Raw genomic sequence first — 17,384 nt, 5'->3', positions numbered from 1 at the left:
CTGGAACGATAAAAAGAGAGATGGAAGGTGTAAAGACAAAAGCTTAAAAACCAGAGAAAGGGAGAAAACGGAGAAGATAGTAGACTAAACGAGTAGTAGTCAGACCACTCACAGGGCAGGTAGACCGCCTGGAAGCTGCCCACGTAGTTGGGTCCCAGTTCGAAGACGGCAGCGACGCTGGCGGCCGGCAGGACCTCCTCCAGGAAGTGGCTGGGCCCCAGACGCCACACCAGGTTGGAGAGCTGGCGCTGGGCCGGCGGCGTCCCCACATAGCCGTACACTGTGCTCAGCACAGGAGGGTTGGTGGAGCCGGAGCCGCCCGGCGCACTGTGGATGTAGTGAAGCTGGAGGAGAGAGAGGTTAATGACCCGGGTGAGGGATTTCCTGCTTTCAGCCACAAATGAATTGTCCCAGAACAGGGAGCTGATTTATTCCAGTTGAAATTTTAGAGATTAATTACAAGAATAAGTAGAAATAAATAAAACAAACAAGTAAGATTAACTAGTACTGAAATAATTTGTTAATTCGTGAATATACAATCTGTGCAAATCAAATATTTCGGTGTTGTAGGTTATTCGAAGACATTTGGAGACGTGTGAACTTTCTGATCGCATGTGGTCATAAAGAAACCACATCAAAGCGACACTGGTACATGCAGACACACGCCTGAGCGACCGAGCGCGGCTCGTTGCTTCCTGTCTGTCGACCTCGGCAGGAAATGAAGCTGTAGTTATCAGCGACACTGAGAGGAAGCTGAGACTTGTGGTCTGTCGGGTTGTTTCCCTGCTCTGCTCTGTGTAGTCTCAGGGGAATCTGGAGTCACTCAGCCACACCAGTGCCGCGCTGCACGGCTGCTGGTTGAAGTCGAGATAACAGATTGTTTTTCTGAGTCTTTGTCCAAATGGAGGTCAGTGCTTTTAACGTTCTGGGCTTTTTATGTGCTGGTCCATCAAGAGAAGGTTGCGCAGCTACTGCAAAAACAGTGGTGATTATAGTATATGTAGGACTATGATGATACAGCACTGAGCCATCTCCTCTTGTGTATTTCAATCCATTTATCCATCTTTATTACTTGCAAATGCAAATGAGACTGGATGAACATCAGTGTATCCTGCACACATCCTCCCACCGCTGCATTCATTAATCAATCAATCGTTTAAATCATTCATCAGGAATAAAAAAAAAAAATCACATTTCTTGTTACAGCTTCTGAAATATGAGGTTTCTAATTATGTTTTTAATAATACTGAACTCAAGATCTTTGTTTTTTAACCAGTAAAGTACATTTTATTTTCAAAGATATTTTTGGACACTATGGCCTAAAATGATTGGACAGAATTTAGGTGTGAAAGGAGGAGAGAGAGAGAGCGACTGAGAAATCATCAATAGACGAATTATAGGTGAAATCTTTAGTTGAGACACTAATAAAGAAATATGTAAATTGATGACTATTACATGAAGAAGCTGTAACACACTAGTTAAATCCTGACATCTGGACCCTGGGAACGATGTGGACGACAGTATTTCCCCTTGAATGACCTCAGAGACTCTTATTACAGGACGTGTGGAGTCCGTCACTTTACCTTGACAGTGTTGACGAGCTGTCCGTCCAGGTACAGCGTGGCCATGCTGTTCTTCAGCATGCCTTTGCTCATGACCAGCACCAGGTGGTGCCACTGGCCCTCGGCGATCAGCTCGCCGCAGCGGAAACGAGCGCAGCAGGGCAGGATCTCATAGAAGGCGGCTTCTTCACTGGACTCGTCCGCTGCTTGATGGAGGACGGAGACAGAAGAGAAAATATTAATTGGAGGTGACAGACGACAGTGTACGTGGTTCTACCAGATTTTCAAACTATATATCAACATTTCTACTTATTATTATTTATTCTACTAGTTATTACATAAAGTATAATACTACATCTTCAAAACTGTGTATGTGAGATTTACACAAACACACAGAACAGTACTTCACTCGCTGCAGTTCACTCTGTGGCCTGTTCTGTAACTAGATCATTCACTTGTGCTGTTGATCTGTTGTTATTGCTTTGGTCTGAAAACCACACGATGCAACAGACAGAGCAGGTGAAGTGTCAGTGCTTCTTACAGTAGGTCTGCAGCAGCTCCTCCTTGGTGGAGACGGTGAGTGAGCGGTCCTTGGCCGACAGCACCACGGCCAGGCAGACGTAGTGCTGCTCCGAGGAGGTGGCCCGGCGCACGACTGTCAGCAGCCGCACCGGGTGGGCGTGAGGCGCCGCGCTGAAGCGCTCCACGCAGAACCAGGTGGAGTAGCTCAGGCCGGACGGGGGAGGAAACAAGCGCTCTCCTGAAGGAAGAGGGAGAGAGGAGAGGAGGTGAGATGCTTTAAATGACCAGGTTCAACATCTTTATCATTGCTGACTGAAAGTTCTCACTGCAACTTTCCAGAATAATAACTGATGAGGGGTGTAATAAATAATATGATATATAATAAATAACAAGGGTGACAACGATCTGCTATCTGCTTTAAGACCACTGGTGCTTACTCTTAACTGCAGTTCCATAATTTGCAGAAGAGAAGTATTCATTCATGTATTTATTGAGTGCTGCAGATATTGTTATTTATGGACACACTGAATGTTTACTCTTGTTTTGATGCCGCCTGAACCCACTTGATATTAAAATGAATGTGGGGCCCTGCGATACATCACTGTCTACTGATACTGGCAAAGTAGTGGAAGTGTGTGATGTAAATTTTATTAATGCGTCACAGCTGCTTGACTTTATTTTGTGTAATATTGTCACTTTCATTTTGCCTGTTTGTTATTTATGATCTTGAAGATTATGTTTGCTTTTGCTCTGAACCCGTCGTGTCGTCTTATTTCACCTCCCGTTTTATTTTGTAGTCATTCCTTATTCTTCTGGCTTGTTGCAGCAGGTGTACAATAAAAAAGATCTAAACTCATCCTTCAGGGCAGAATTAGGAAAACAGTGTTTTCTTTTATCCAAAAAGTGATGAAACTGTGGAGCCACATCAAAAGAAGTGACAGTGCTTTGGACTGAGCTGCTGAAACCTGACACCAGCGCTGGATAAATGAGCCTCAGACTCACCGCGCCTCGGGATATGACCGTCACTCAACAGGTGACGTGACTGGACCAAAATTTAAAATGATTCAGTGAGAGCTGGCACTGCTGCACCGTCTCTGCTCCCCGGGGCCGTTACATTACGTCTTGTGGGTGGAGCTGACCAACCCACCGTGATGTCACCCGTCGGTTTGTGACATAGATCGTTAATAAGACGGACGACGTGTCGCCGCCTCCTCCCACTATGCAGAAATGAAGCGAAAATACGAAATACAAACGCTGCCATCGGACAACTTTGGAGCCAGAGTCTGCGCCGGAGCAATCAGGGGATGAGGCCGCGGCAGTAAATTCAAGTAGTTTGGTCCATTTCCCATCCACTGACATGGAGGAGGCGGCGTTCAAAACCTATACTGCAGCCAGCCACCAGGTGGCAATCTAGACAATTTGGCTTCGCTTTTGGGAGCTGTCATTTTGTCCATCTTTATATTGATGGTGTCTACGTGAACTGCTATTTTGAAGCCTCGTGTTTTTGGTTGAAGTGCTGAAGTGAATCTGCTGCACGGACACAGACGTGTGGATATCAACTGGTTTGAGAGGATACATCGATTTCTTCTGTGCATCAGTCCTGGGTGGACTGAAGAGATTGATGAATGAGCCTCTACATGATGCCTTCCATGTCCATTTATTCATGTCCCGTGGATATGGGACAGATTTAAGTGAGAGGGAGGCAGGGATGGAAGGAGGAGGGGGTCGAGATAAATGAGGCAGGGGGGGGGAAAGGAGGGAAAAGTGACAAAGAGAATAGACAGATTCAGGGCAAGAAAAGGAAGAAGGAAAAAGGGGAGAGAGGAATCGGAGATTGAGATCAGCAAGGAAAAGGATGTAGAAAAAGGGAAAGCGTGAGTGACAGGCAGAAATGAGGGAGGCAAAAAGAGCGAGGTCTATAAATAGTGTCGGATGACTGGATGGAAAAGACAAGAGGAGGACGGCGTGGGGTGGATGAGAAGCAGGAGGAGCTGGGATGAATAGGTAAACAGATGGAGGAGAGGAGACGAGAGGAATTGAGAGGAGGAGAGGAAGAAGGAGAGGAGAGGAGTCTTGCTGTGCTTTATAAATACTAAATGAGGATTCAGACTAGAAGATCAACCATAACGTCATATATTCATTTTATCTCCGTCTTCAGGTCTAAAGATTCGATGAATCTGTGGCTGTTTTAATGAATCTTCTAACAAACAGGTTTGTTTTGTTTCTAACACACAGTTTCACCAGCTGACAATAAAGCGACGGGAGGAGGACACTGCAGATATGAATCTGTGAAAAACACAGATCAGAGAAACTGCGTGGGGTGTAGGTGTCATCCCCCCCCCCCTTCATACACAAATGATGAACATCAGAAGATAGATCTGAAGATCTTTGTGGATGAGATGGAGAAATCCTGAGAGGTTGAGAAAAAAGTGCATAACCCAAAATGAAATGAAAAGAAAGAGTGAGAGAGGAGCTAACGCACAGAGGAGCAGAGGAATGCTGCACAAACACAAACTCTGAAGATGTAACACACACACGAACATAATGATGTGTGGTGTGTGTGTGTGTCTGCGGTTAAAAATATGTGAGTGATCAAAGCGGGAGGAAGTGTTTAATGTGTGTTTCACTGTGTTTAGAGGAACAGGTAGGATGATCACACAGCTGCAGCAAAATGAAACAAGAATATGTTCTTCTTATTTCACTGCTTCATTATTTAAAAAATGTTTTTATATCTTATAAAGGAAGTGAAACGCATCGTCCACCTTTTAATTTACAGTCTGTGATTCACCAGCTGCTTCTGCAAGTCGTTATTAAGTCTCCAAGGTCCAAGGTCCAAGGTGACCCGCAGCAGCATAACCTGAGACTTGTGTTTACCTGTGCCCATCCCGCTCAGCACCGCTCCATCGCTGACACCGGAGGCGTTGGTGTTGTTGGTGGGACCGTTGTGCGGCGCCAGACTGGGCAGAAACAGGCACCTGTGTGGGACAATACACAGAGAAGACAGATTAACGACCGTTATCTGGGGAAACAGTTGTAAACACGTCGTCGGCGCAGAGACGGAGCTTTTGTCCCAGAGCTTCACTGCAGGTTCGCTGAACTCCTGCTGCAGCAGCACGTCTCCATCCCTGAGACAAACTATTAGAATCTCATCCGAACTTACATGCTGGTAATTCAGGCGCTTTGAGACACAGAAGCTTTGTATTATAATATATGGAAATTTCAACTGCCGAATACTTGAGGATTAATTATGCATGAGGAGGAGGAGGAGGGAGGTGGGAGGTGGGATGAAAACGCACTTTCAGGCTGGTTTTTCAAGAGGAATTCAAACGCACTCGGTCACGTACAACTTCTCGAACTTTAGCTTAACTTCCTGCCGACGCATTTGACAATTAACGGCAAAAACCCACGGTGGAGATATCGACTATAAAAACGTTTTAAAATCTCCCATGAGCCACGTGTTTCACATTTAGGAGTGACGTCCGTATGCAGCGTCATCCTGTGTGTCCTCCACAACACCACAGAGAAATTGGCTCGTGCGTGGGCATCGTGTTCTGCTGACTCACTGCCCCTCGGTGAAGCTGCTATTTTGGCTTCTCTAATCATCCCGAACCAGAACTGAAGGCGCTGGATTATTTCTGTGTTGATAGAGAGACACTGTGGTGAATACAACCAGGGAACCTGGAGGCCGAGCCGCACTAGGAGTCGGCCTTGATGACCACACAAAGCCTGAGTCACAGCTACAAGAATTATAAAATCCTAAATTCAGCCCTGCAATATTAATACTGCAGTCAATAGGAACCATTAGCAAAGTAATTGCTTGCTTATATTCCAGTCACTAAAAGATCTTTTTATGAGCCCTATGAATTATGCATTTAGTAAAAAACGCTGCTTAAACGAGCCCACGATGACCAGATTCTGTTTTGTTTGAACGTAGCTTCCTGTTTTTGATTTTCCACCTGGACAGGAGGGGGGGGGGGGGTCAGGGTGAGCGACAGGACAGCGTCCCTGAAGCTGGCACGGATTCAATGACTTACTCAAGGACACTTCTCAAGGACAGACGCGCTGGTCCTCTGTTCAACAGTCAGGCCGTCTCCTTAATAAGGAAACCACCCCCCCCCCCCCGCTGCTGCTTCACAATAACTACATGTACGCTGTCTATTTCTTTTTTATACCTCATTAGTCACCACCATGATGAGATAAAACAGGATTTCACCAGCGTGCCATGCTAATTTTTATTTTTCCAGTCAGAGTGAGATTCTTCTTCTTCTTCTTCCAAAAAAAAAAAAAAAGGGTGGGGTGGGGGTCTCTTCTCCTCCCCCCCCCCCCCCCCCCTCCGCCCCCACACTATGTTCAGAGACCCTTGTGAAATGGTTGGCTGCGTGAGTGTGCATTTGTGTGTCTGCGTGTGTATAAGCGTGTTGTGCGTGATAGAAAGTGGGTATGTGTGTGTGTGTGTGTGTGTGTGTGTGCATGTGTGATTCCTAACAGCAGCAGGGGCATCAATTTTTCATGCGGACAGATGGGAGGGGAAGGAGGGGTGGTTTCTGTGTGTGTGTGTGTGTGTGTGTGTGTGTGTGTGTGTGTGTGTGTGTGTGTGTGTGTGTGTGTGTGTGTGTCTCCTCCACTGTTTACGCTGAGCAGAAAGTGGGCCAGTGCCTCGTTGCCTGGGCGCTGCGCCGCTTCGCCGTGTTTTTAGGAGAAACTCGATGTTCTATTCTGAAGCGGCGACAGCCATGTTTCAAATGGCTCCTTATTAGAACACCACTGATTTAAAAAATATACGATACATTCACAAATATATTAGTATCAGCGTTAATGCCGATAAATATGTGTATTTATGATTATACTTTATGTAAAATTAGTTCTGTAATGGTGTTCGATGCAGGATTTTACATAGACATAGTAAGATGTATGAATTTTCTTTCATCCAGCAGCAGAAGAGCAGCATATTTATCAGTTTTCTTTGGAGCCCTGACTTCTTCCTCTGTGTTGAAGGTCTGAGAGACTTAATACAAAATGAATAATTCATCTCTTCAACAGCACAATACAAACAAACATATTCCAAATCAAACTGATCTACTAATGGCATCTACTAATTCAATGCCGGTCAGGTAATCACAGGAAACAACCTTTCGACTTTCTGCAGCTCGACTGACAGAGAACATCTCCAATGACCTTTTCCCCTTATGAATATTAATGAAACATAAAACATGTCACAGCCTAAAGTCTCTTTCAACAGTTCCGTGGAAGCGTAACATGTGTGCCTGACACACGTGTGTGGGAGACTTGCCAGGGTCACATCTCACACAGACACACACACACACACACACACACACACAATAACAATTTCCACTGACCCAAACATTCACTTTGCTGCGAACATACAACACAAAAAGCGGGGGGGGGGCGTCAAAGGCCGAACGTACAACATAAACGGCAGAAAATAAGCCTATTTGTATGTGCAGCTCCACAACTGGAGGTGAATCCCGGCCTCCTGCTGTGACAGTTGAAGGTGCTGCCATGTGGTTAAAAAACAGCTCAACCTGTTTCATTGCAGTTGCAAAAGATGTGAGTCACAGATTGAAAGAAGGGTTCACAGAAGAATGGATCATTTGTCGCTTCGCTCTTTCCCAAGTAAACGACACGCGAACGTCAACATGACTCATCTGACAACCAGCAGCCGTCTGCATGAATGAAGGTTCTCAGCTGTCTGCGATGGACTAGCTCTTCTGTGGTAGTGGACCACACGGGCCGGCCTTCACACCTCACGCTGTTCATTGGCTGTCCTTCCTTGGACCACAGCTTACTGGGAACATCCCATTGGAGCTGCTGTGTGGCTCTGACCCAAGTTGTCAGGACTGTGGGTCTTGATAAAACCCCTGTACACAATCTGCCCGACACCAAACAGCAGCTAAAAAGAGAGATATATCTCCTCATGAACTGGTGGAGACCAAACCGGAGCTAAAAACACGGCATATTCAACTGGGTGGACAGAGTTTGTTGGAGGTGTAAACAGAACAGTGTTCATTAGGGTCTCAAGGAGACTGGAGCCGACATGAAGCTACATGAAGAAAAATGATATGTTGGACTCATTTTACTTCTTGTGACCCAAAGAAAATAAACTAACCCTTAAAAAGTTATAAAAACATTACAAATCTGTCTAGTGTGACATTTTTGTATACTTAATGATCCTGGAGAGTTCCAGGAACAGACAGCATAAAGTCTAGAGAGGCTGCAGTTCTGTCTGGATGGAGGAATGATAATTTCATTTTGTAAACCACGTGTGACTTGCCGCCATTTCCCCAAGTCAAAAAACAACCACAGGCTATAAAATGTACAAACATCCACGAGTGTTTCAGGTTGGTAATGTTCATGCCGACTGACCCAAAGCCCTCCAGCGACGCATCGAACTCCACAAACGCAGGCGTGACGGCCGATCCGTGAAGCCGGATGTCATGGGGCGTTGTCATGGACACCAGGCACTTGACTCGGGTGAGCGGCACGGTGCTGCCCTCGGCGGAGCGCACCAGGCTGCGGCTGATGCGGTACTGTCCGTTATCCTCCGCCAGGGTGGCGAAGACGCTGTCGGGGCCGAAGCCCTCCATGGACATGGTCATGCTGTCTGTGAAGTCAGAGGAGGTCAGGTTAGGTTTCAGGAGATAGTGACATGATGTTTTTAAACTTCATAACCTTCACGTTCATCTTTTCCTCGTCCTTTGCTGCTGTTTTCTTACTTCTGTATTTTGCAGTTTTATTTTCCCAGCGAAGAAAAACATAATTGGGATCTTTTTTAGACGTACATTTATGTGGAAGATTCTCTATAATCATATGACTACACTGCTGATCACTGATTTAATCTATCGGATGTTTTTTAACCTGTTTAGCATTAATTACCTTCGCCAATGAAGTTATGTTTCCACCCCCCGTCCATTAGTCTGTCGTGTGGTTGGATGGGTCAAATAAAGTCGTTGTTTATTGCCCCAGAAGCGTTAGAATGGTTTCAGGTTCAATATTTCACCTTCCACTGAGATCATGGATTCCTTTAAATGTGACGAGTCAGCACATGTGACAAAGTCTAATTAGGCCACAACAAGAAGTACAACCTCCATCAATGGCAGCTAATAAACCGCAGTGGATTACCTTCCCACAGACGGAGAGGGATAGCTCCGTGTGCTGTAACAGTGGCTGCTTGTGGGGAGCAGTAATTAGTGGGGACTTAATACCCATTCTCAGCTGGGAGGAGACACAATAAACGATTAAGACACGGCGAGGAGCCCGTAAAATTACAAACATGAGCAGCTGCTGATGGAAAACAAACCATTAGCATGAGATTCCTCGGTCTGTATTTATACAGAGCATTTACACATCAACTGGATTTTAATCAGAGGCCAAGGAGATTACTTTCCTACAAGCTGACACCTTTGCTGCCGCGATTGCAAATGAATGCACTGAGATACGCTTCCTCTCGTGCACCTCATGCTCTTTGCAAGTCTAATGTATTCATCAGAGGATTTTTAACAGTGACGCATGCTGGTTGGTTGCTTTAAGGAGACGTTTTATATCTATATTCAGGTTAATAATTTGAATTAGTGTTATAACTGTAAAATGTTTACATGCTTTAATGTTCAGAAATCACATGACTTCCTCAGACTGTCCGTTGCTGCAGCTCCTCTATTCAGCCTCTGTCTGACACACTTGGTTTAGCGCCTGTCTCTTTAAGACCCTTTCTCCTGTTAAAGCCTGGTCTGCTCTGATTGGTTGGCTGGCTGGCTGGCTGTCAACCAGTTCCATCGTGGATTAGGAATTATCAGCTTTGCTCTCGCTAGCCGCTAGGTGCACATTACAGATGTTCCGACACCAGCATTTTAGTGTTATCGATATAAAACTGCATTTTCTTTTGTCAGAAATCACTTCAGTTTTCCAATATTTTGTTACTTTTTACTTTGCCGAACTTTTTCACTAACACAAAACCTTTATAACATATTGGAGGAAAGCAACATTGAAGAAACATCATATTTCCCCTTTAAGCTCAGCTGCTCCACCGACTTTCTCATCTGAACCTTTTTGAAAACCTATAGAATTCCTCTTATTCTCCTCCACCGAGCTGCTGCCGGCAGCTTCCACCGGCTATTAAATGTTTTACAGGAAGCTCATCGTCTGCAATCACAGCCTATTCACTGGAGGCTTCGTCCCAATGAGCAATGAGAGCGTGAGCCCAAAAAAAAGAAGCAACTTCTGGAAGATTGACGATCTTTTTATCAAAAGCTTTTTACTACGGAGGGAAACTTTCTCCCCGGAGGACGCTGGTCTCCCGTTGGCCGATGGGAATGGCTCCCGAATGACAGCGTCGTCATCATCACGCCCGCGGACGACGCTAGCTCTTCAATTTCCAGCTGTTAAAAATAATCTTTCACTCACTGCATTGCATTTTTTTAAATCTAGAAAATTATTATACAGTTAGTTTTAATGTGGACAATTTTATCTTCAAGAATTGACCTGGTTTATATAATTATAACTAAGAAACAGGTTATTTTTATGGCCCTTGCTGTTATGGTAGAAAAACCAAGTGGCCCTTTCAGTGCTGCTCGACAATCCTGTGTTATTAGGTCTGATGATGAAAACCAGGAGCACACAGGGGCCTTTACTCTGAAACCCATGGCACATTAACTATCATGTGATCAATACTCGGGTGAGAGCTGCTGGTTTCTTACTTCTCATCTCTGCGTCGTAGCTGAGCGAGCTCGGCTTGTGCACCCGGTACTGCTTCAGCAGCTTCTTGTCCCAGGCGCCGCAGTTCAGAGGGTTTCCAAGACGTAAGAACTCCCTGGAGAGGAAAGAGACCAGGATGTCATGAATACAAATATACTTAAGAATAGATTAAATGTTAAAGGAATATAACGTTTCTGCTTCTGCTTTATATTGTTGAGCTCGGGTATGTGCTCGCGCTACTGCCACAGACTCGATTAATCAGTGAGAAACCTTGAAGAGGTACAGTAAACCCGGCAGTAAATTTAGAGCATTAACGCATTTTATCTATAGAAACCTTTCACGATAATCAAAGACATTGCAAAGGTAAAAAAAAAATCAATATTAGAAATAAGATATTTATCAACACGATGCGTCTGTTTAACGACAGTTTTCATAAACTACTGCTCAGTAAAAGCTTCCAGTGCTTCCAGGTTTATTCACCGTATTCCCACCGGAGCCACCGATCATAAACATGTCCTATATGTTCCCATGGAACCGTAAAGCACTCGAGATAAAAGCATCCATCAAACTGTGTGTTCCCTCAGGTTGCAGGTTGACTTCTGCACCTCAGCAGCTCTGGTTAACAGCGTGTTTTAGTCTGTTTCAAAGTCGGTGATGAGGTTGACTGGCATGTTAAGCGACATGGATAAGAAGAGTCCCAGTGGTGGTTTCGCATCACTTGTCAGAACGCCGAGTGAGCGACACGAGAAACAACACCAAAGGCTCTGAGAGGCTCTGGAGCTTCGCTGCCGGCTGACGCTGGCAGAGCAGAAACAAACCGAGAGAAGAAAGAAAAGAGAATTATGATGGGAAGGTGACGGCTGACAGGGAAGAGAGAGAGGAGAGGAGGAGAGAGGAGGAGAGGAGAGGAGAGAAGAGGAGGATGGAGAGGAGAGGAGAGGAGGATGGAGAGCAGATTGACGGCTCCGGATACGATTACCTCCGGCACAATTACGAGGGGGGAGAATATCAGTCGAGGAGGCTTGGATTTACATATGAAAAGAACCAACAATGTGCATGTCAAATAAGTTCCCCCTCCTCGTTCCTCAACCCTAAACTCCCATCGCACTTAACTAGTCAAGCGGGAAATGAGAATATCTCCCGGTTTGTCTGTACGTGTACACAGTCATCCTTCACACGCTGAAAACCCATCACTGAGGATTACCCCCCCCCCACGTCACTTTCAATCACTGGAGGGAAAGCGTCACGATCCTGGGTCGCGCCACTAGAGGAGGTTGAACCTTTATTCTGCTCAGGGCGTCTCATACAAACTGTATTTACAAGAAGCTAAGTGAGAGCAAGTGTTTACATAAAGCTGTAATTAAATCTACCTGTTATATAGACCAGTGGCAAAATAAACACAAAGCTACCACCACAACCTGTTGTATTAAAATAACTGTGAATAATTTATCAGATCTATTCAGGCATTAAAGAAAAAAGTAGTTAACAACACAAATACAGCCTGTAAACACCAACGCATAACCGTTAAAGAAAGCAAACATCACATTTGTCTCACTTTCAACTCTTCAGAGTCAGAACCTGCTTCGCGAAGTTAAGTCCTAAACTTTGTGGAACATCTTGGTGACTCATGGCTCGTTAAGACGGACTGGACTTGGGCTATGAAGTAGCCGCCTACATAATATCACCCGAATACCAGAAGTCCGGTCCAGTACCTGAGAGCCATCGGCTGCAGGGCCTGCGAGGCCAGCCTCTCGAACATCCTCTGCAGCGGCGGGTGCAGTGGGTGGTCTTCGTCGCCCAGGGCCTGACTGCAGCGCTGCAGCAGCCGCTGGTGGAGGCAGGCTTCACACAGCACCTGCTGGTTCCTCTCACTGTTCACCAGGAGCTGGAGGATGTTGGCCACGGCCAGCTGCAGGTCCAGAGCATGCTGGAGGAGAGACGGCCGGAGGAGGGAGGGAAGGAATTAAACATCAACATGTAAAGTCAGAAATTATTCCACTGTCGGGGATTCTTGTGGACTGCTCGTGTCATGGGAGGTATACATTTAAGAGAGAGAGAGAGAGCGAGAGAGAGAGAGAGAGAGAGAGAGAGACTAGAACTCATCACCTGAAATTCTTTACGTTTACTTTTAATATACCTACAGCCTTTCTGAGGTTTCTGGTACAACTACTGTATTTCCTTGTATAAAAGTAGTCCTTGGGTAATGCACTAATTTCGACTTTAACATGTAAAAACCCACAGACACAAAAAGGGACTTTCCTGCCCTGCACATGACCCGTTCCCCCCCGCTCTGACAGGAAGTGCACTTCCTCCTTGTGTCCTCACCTCTGGTTGGCTGTCGGAGGAGACGGAGGGCAGCAGGTCCAGTATGGCCAGGACCGCCCCCGGGTGGATGACCACCATGTCAGACGAGGAGGAAGCGGGGTGGGAGGGGTTAGTGAGGTGCAGTTTCAGGTCTGTGAGGGCTTTGACCGGGGCGGGGGGGCCTGACGTACCGTAGTAACCTTGTCTGAGGAAACAGAGGAAACATACCAGGTCAAAAGTTTGTTTAGTCCAACTCAGTCAAACCACAGATGCATATGGAAGAGATGAGGTAACAGGGGAAATACAATCTGGAAACATTTGCGCTTTTGGCTGAAGTTTAAAACTTCAGATTTGCATAGATAATTATACGAGAATAACTTCGGTATTTAAGGCTGTGTCATGTTGGAGCCAGAGATAAAATGACAAATGTGGAGCTTCTCTAAATGCCATCAATGTAGAGAAGGTGATTTAAGACAAATCTAGAGATGTCCATCATGTTTTCTGGAGCTGTATATTTATTAAGACAAGAAAATGAAGTCATGTCAGCTGTAACCTGTGTAGTTGCACATAAGTTTGTTTAGTCTCTGTGAAACTGGAGTCTACAAAATATGTAAATATGGCTCATAAAAAGGAAGCGGGTGTTAAATATTTATCATCACAGCCGAAAGTGTCTCCAGGACCTTTCATAGCTCAGTGGAAATATTCTTATAATGAGAATGGCGATAATATTCCCTCGCTGAGGCAGTGCAAGAACTGCGTTAAACACTTTGACACCAACTTTATTTCCACACGAGTCAGCGGTCTCCACACTTCAGAGATCAAGGTGTCGGTCGGCTGCTGTTTCGTCTGAAGCGCGGAGCCGACTCGTGTGAAAACAGCGCAGAGCAGGAGATCTGCTCGGGCCTGCAGTCAGGCAATTACACCAAAGAGGCGTGTTGCTGCGATGCAAATTACAGAGTGGCAAATTCCCCCCCCCCCCCCCCCCCCCCCCCCCCCCCCCCCCCCCCCCCCCCCCCCCCCCCCCCCAGGAGAGCTGCCACGGTGGAAAAGGCTGGAGTCAGCACGAAGCACTGGAAGGGCTGGATGTGGGTTGTTCATGTTCACAGTAACTGGCAGATGCAGTAATTGTTTGAAAAGGGCTCGGGGTCATTTTGCCACTAGTGGGCGTGTCGACGGAAGGTGAGGAAAATGGAGGGGAAGGGATGAGGGGGACAAAAGTGGCAGAGCGCTGTAGCTACCTCTTCCTGGCGAGTGCTGGCGTGCCCCACGGTGAGGGCAGCGAGGTCTCGTGAGTCAGGCAGGGAGGCACCTGCTCCGCACGACTGCATGGCACACGCACACGCACACACACACACACAGAAAGACAAGCATGCACACCCAGATGTGTGAGGACATACGTACAAACACACACACACACACACACGCAGCCGTGCAGATGGACCAGACCCAGGAGGAACAGCCAGACAGTGCCAGAGGTTAGAGGAAGAAAAAAGAGAGAAGGGAGAAGAGAAGCTGTTAGTGTAGAGCTGACAGAGGATCAGGATCAGAGGTACAGCTGGAGCACATGCCCCCCCCCCCCGCCCCCTCCAGAACAGCACATGTGTCTGTGTAGAGCAGTGATGACGACAGAGCTCTGCAATTTTGGTTGTGACATCCCGTGTGTGATGAAAACACACACAGGAGAAGGAACATTGACAGAAAAACAGTCTAAACACAACTTGAGATGAATCCCTCAATTCTTTGAAATACGTATTTCATTACATCAGCCCTCGCTGTACCTGGCTTTGCATGTTTAAGTATCATATTATAAAAGAAGTGAAACTAAAACTCGTACAACGTGAACACATGCAGATCTGGAGAACAGATTTCTCCCTTGTCTCAGCATTTCTGCTTAAGTCGAAACAGTTTTTTTTAGGTCACTTGAAAAATAATAACTCCCCTTCGGCTCAATAAATTGGATCCCGAACTTTGAATAAAAAAAAAGAGGAAATGTTTACAGAGGGTTGTTTTATGATTCAAACTAGGTCGGGAGGAACTTGCCGGCCTCTCACAAGAAAAAGAAAAGTTTAGGGTTTTGTTCAACACATGTGAGAGGATTCTTGAAATGTTCTGGATGAACATGTGGCTCCGACCTGCTTCCCTTCTACATGAAGACCCCACTGAACCCCAGGCACATGTTCTTTAAGTGACCACAAACACTGAACTGTTAACTTAGCTTAACTGCCTACGATAAATAAATTACTTGTCGATAATGATGCTTCTTCCTTATTCATTCATGAGCTGAACGGCCTGAATACATGCAAAGAGACGGCCGCCTCCATTCGACCCTTCAGGCCTGATTTATGGTGCGGTGTGCACACGGCTGACAGCCGAGCACATTAATGTATATGAGCCGGCTGGAGACGTAAAGTTACTGAGAGAGACGGCAGCTATTGGATATGCATAAACAATTTTCCCATAAGAATGACTCTGTAAAACGTATAGTCTCTAAGAAAACCTTGATTACTTGTGTGTAAAGCTTTTACGTCCTTGTCAATAAGCCCAGTTTCTGTATCCACTGACCTGTCGAAGGAGTCGGTGGCCATCTTGTACAGGTAGATGAAGAGCTTGCTGCAGTGTTTGAGCGTGGGACAGACGCTGTCCCCCGCGCAGCCTCCGGGGGCAGCCTCGTCCTCCAGCAGCCTCTGGAAGGGCTGAGCGTTCGAGGGGAACACGGTCGTGGCACCGAGCTTCTTCGTGTCGGAGAAACAGCCGAGCAGCCTGGTGAGAGGCAGACACGGTCGTGAACACCAGGACGGTTTGGTTTTCAATGATTTGAATACATAACAACACTAACGGAAAACACTTGCAGCCAACTCTCCAACGAGAAAATGAAGGAGAAAGCAGAGGCTTCCATAGGAAAAGCAAATGTGCAGATTCACACGGGGCCGAGCAGATTTGCAGAGGATAAACAAGACAGATGTTCTCTGATCTCCTCGTGCGGTTCCTACAAATCAGAACAAGGAGGCGCAGGTGTCACAGGAAGCGTGCGAGGGGGGGCCTCACCTCACGGCGTCGGCCAGCTTCTCGAACTGGATCTCTGTGCGGAAGAAGTGCGAGTTGGCGGGCTCGTAGCGCATGGCGGCGGTGAGCGTGCAGAAGACCGTGTGCAGGAGCTCGAACACCTGGTTCTGGTTGACGCGCTCCCAGCCGTGTCGCGGCTGCTGGCACAGGCAGCGCTCCATGGCCACCAGCAGTGAGGTGACGTAGACGAAGCCGCCCACCTTGCGGAACACCGTCCGGGTGCGGTGACTCTCACGCAACACCGCCAGCAAAGCCTTGAAGAGGAGAAACCAGGAGGTTAAGTTTCCTCAAGTTTTACATGAAGAAATAATGAGGTGTTTGAAAAGTAAAAGGAAATCAAGTGTTTTGGTTATTTTCCCCAAAGCACATGATTTTTTAATGTTTATAATAAATGTCTGTCTTCTCCACAGTTTTTTAATAATTTCATTTCCTCTAGCGTTTTGTTAGTTTTCACGTGGTTTGGTTTTCGTCACCTCATTCAGTCAAGTCTCTGTTCATCAGCTCTCTCGCTCTTCTGAAGTGCAGACACGTCTACGAGCCCCTCGGGGGTTTCTCTCCGGCTTGCTGCTTTTCTTTTTCCCGCTTTTACATTTCTCTAACTTTCATGGTTCACAATTTGCAAAGAACCTGAACTGAAATATCAAACCTACATATGAGTGTGGGGACGTAAAAACAACACGAGGTGACTGCGACTCACTGACAGAGTCTTTAATCAGCAGCTGAGGAGCGGAGACGGAGACAGATGCTGTTTGAATGATACGTGTGAAGTGAAGGTTGAGTTCAACTGGAGGATTTCTCTGTTTTTTAGTTTTTTCAAATCAATATCTTCCTCTTTATTTAGTGAAACCATCAATTATGAACTTCAAAATTAAAATTACAACATCATGGCTACATCCATCGCACCGTATTAAATGCACTGTATGTATAATAGAATTTATAAAATAGGAATTTAATTCATTTAGGCCACTTTTACAACGGGAGTCGTGACTTCACTGGTCATTACGACATCATATCAGCAAACTGTGTAACTGGAGTTAAGCTTCCGTCAGTGGAGAGTGAGTGAGGAGAGGAACAAGGGAGAAGAGAAGTTAAAACAATGACTCATTACGATGCCGAGGTGCCGGTTTCCTGCTGCAGGACAACAGAGTCAGCGTTTTTACTTTTATACCCATCGCAGGATGTTTGAAGAAAACTCCTCTCGCTGTCCACCAGGCTGGGAGATTA

At 46.1% G+C, this 17,384-nt stretch overlaps 1 protein-coding gene across 8 annotated transcripts in view; it reads right to left on the bottom strand.

The window, feature by feature from the left end:
• Positions 1-17,384, bottom strand: part of wdfy3 (WD repeat and FYVE domain containing 3) — a 75,690-nt gene that overhangs the window by 25,369 nt on the left and 32,937 nt on the right. For 5 of the 8 annotated variants that reach the window (XM_034596213.1, XM_034596209.1, XM_034596208.1 and 2 more), the window contains exons 11-21: positions 16,143-16,414; positions 15,660-15,857; positions 14,336-14,419; positions 13,119-13,302; positions 12,506-12,720; positions 10,796-10,908; positions 8,469-8,706; positions 4,959-5,059; positions 2,104-2,322; positions 1,584-1,768; positions 113-344 (exon numbers count right to left, since the gene is read on the bottom strand). In XM_034596213.1, the coding sequence (XP_034452104.1) occupies positions 113-344; positions 1,584-1,768; positions 2,104-2,322; positions 4,959-5,059; positions 8,469-8,706; positions 10,796-10,908; positions 12,506-12,720; positions 13,119-13,302; positions 14,336-14,419; positions 15,660-15,857; positions 16,143-16,414 (2,041 nt within the window). The remainder of the gene's footprint in view (positions 1-112; positions 345-1,583; positions 1,769-2,103; positions 2,323-4,958; positions 5,060-8,468; positions 8,707-10,795; positions 10,909-12,505; positions 12,721-13,118; positions 13,303-14,335; positions 14,420-15,659; positions 15,858-16,142; positions 16,415-17,384) is intronic. The other 3 variants (XM_034596210.1, XM_034596214.1, XM_034596215.1) reach the window with 3 other exon arrangements.

The sequence above is a fragment of the Hippoglossus hippoglossus genome, chromosome 9, assembly GCF_009819705.1.
Source record: "Hippoglossus hippoglossus isolate fHipHip1 chromosome 9, fHipHip1.pri, whole genome shotgun sequence".
Lineage (NCBI taxonomy): Eukaryota > Metazoa > Chordata > Actinopteri > Pleuronectiformes > Pleuronectidae > Hippoglossus > Hippoglossus hippoglossus.
The sequence above is the reverse complement of the archived record's forward strand: the minus strand, read 5'-3'. Positions and strand labels throughout refer to the sequence as shown.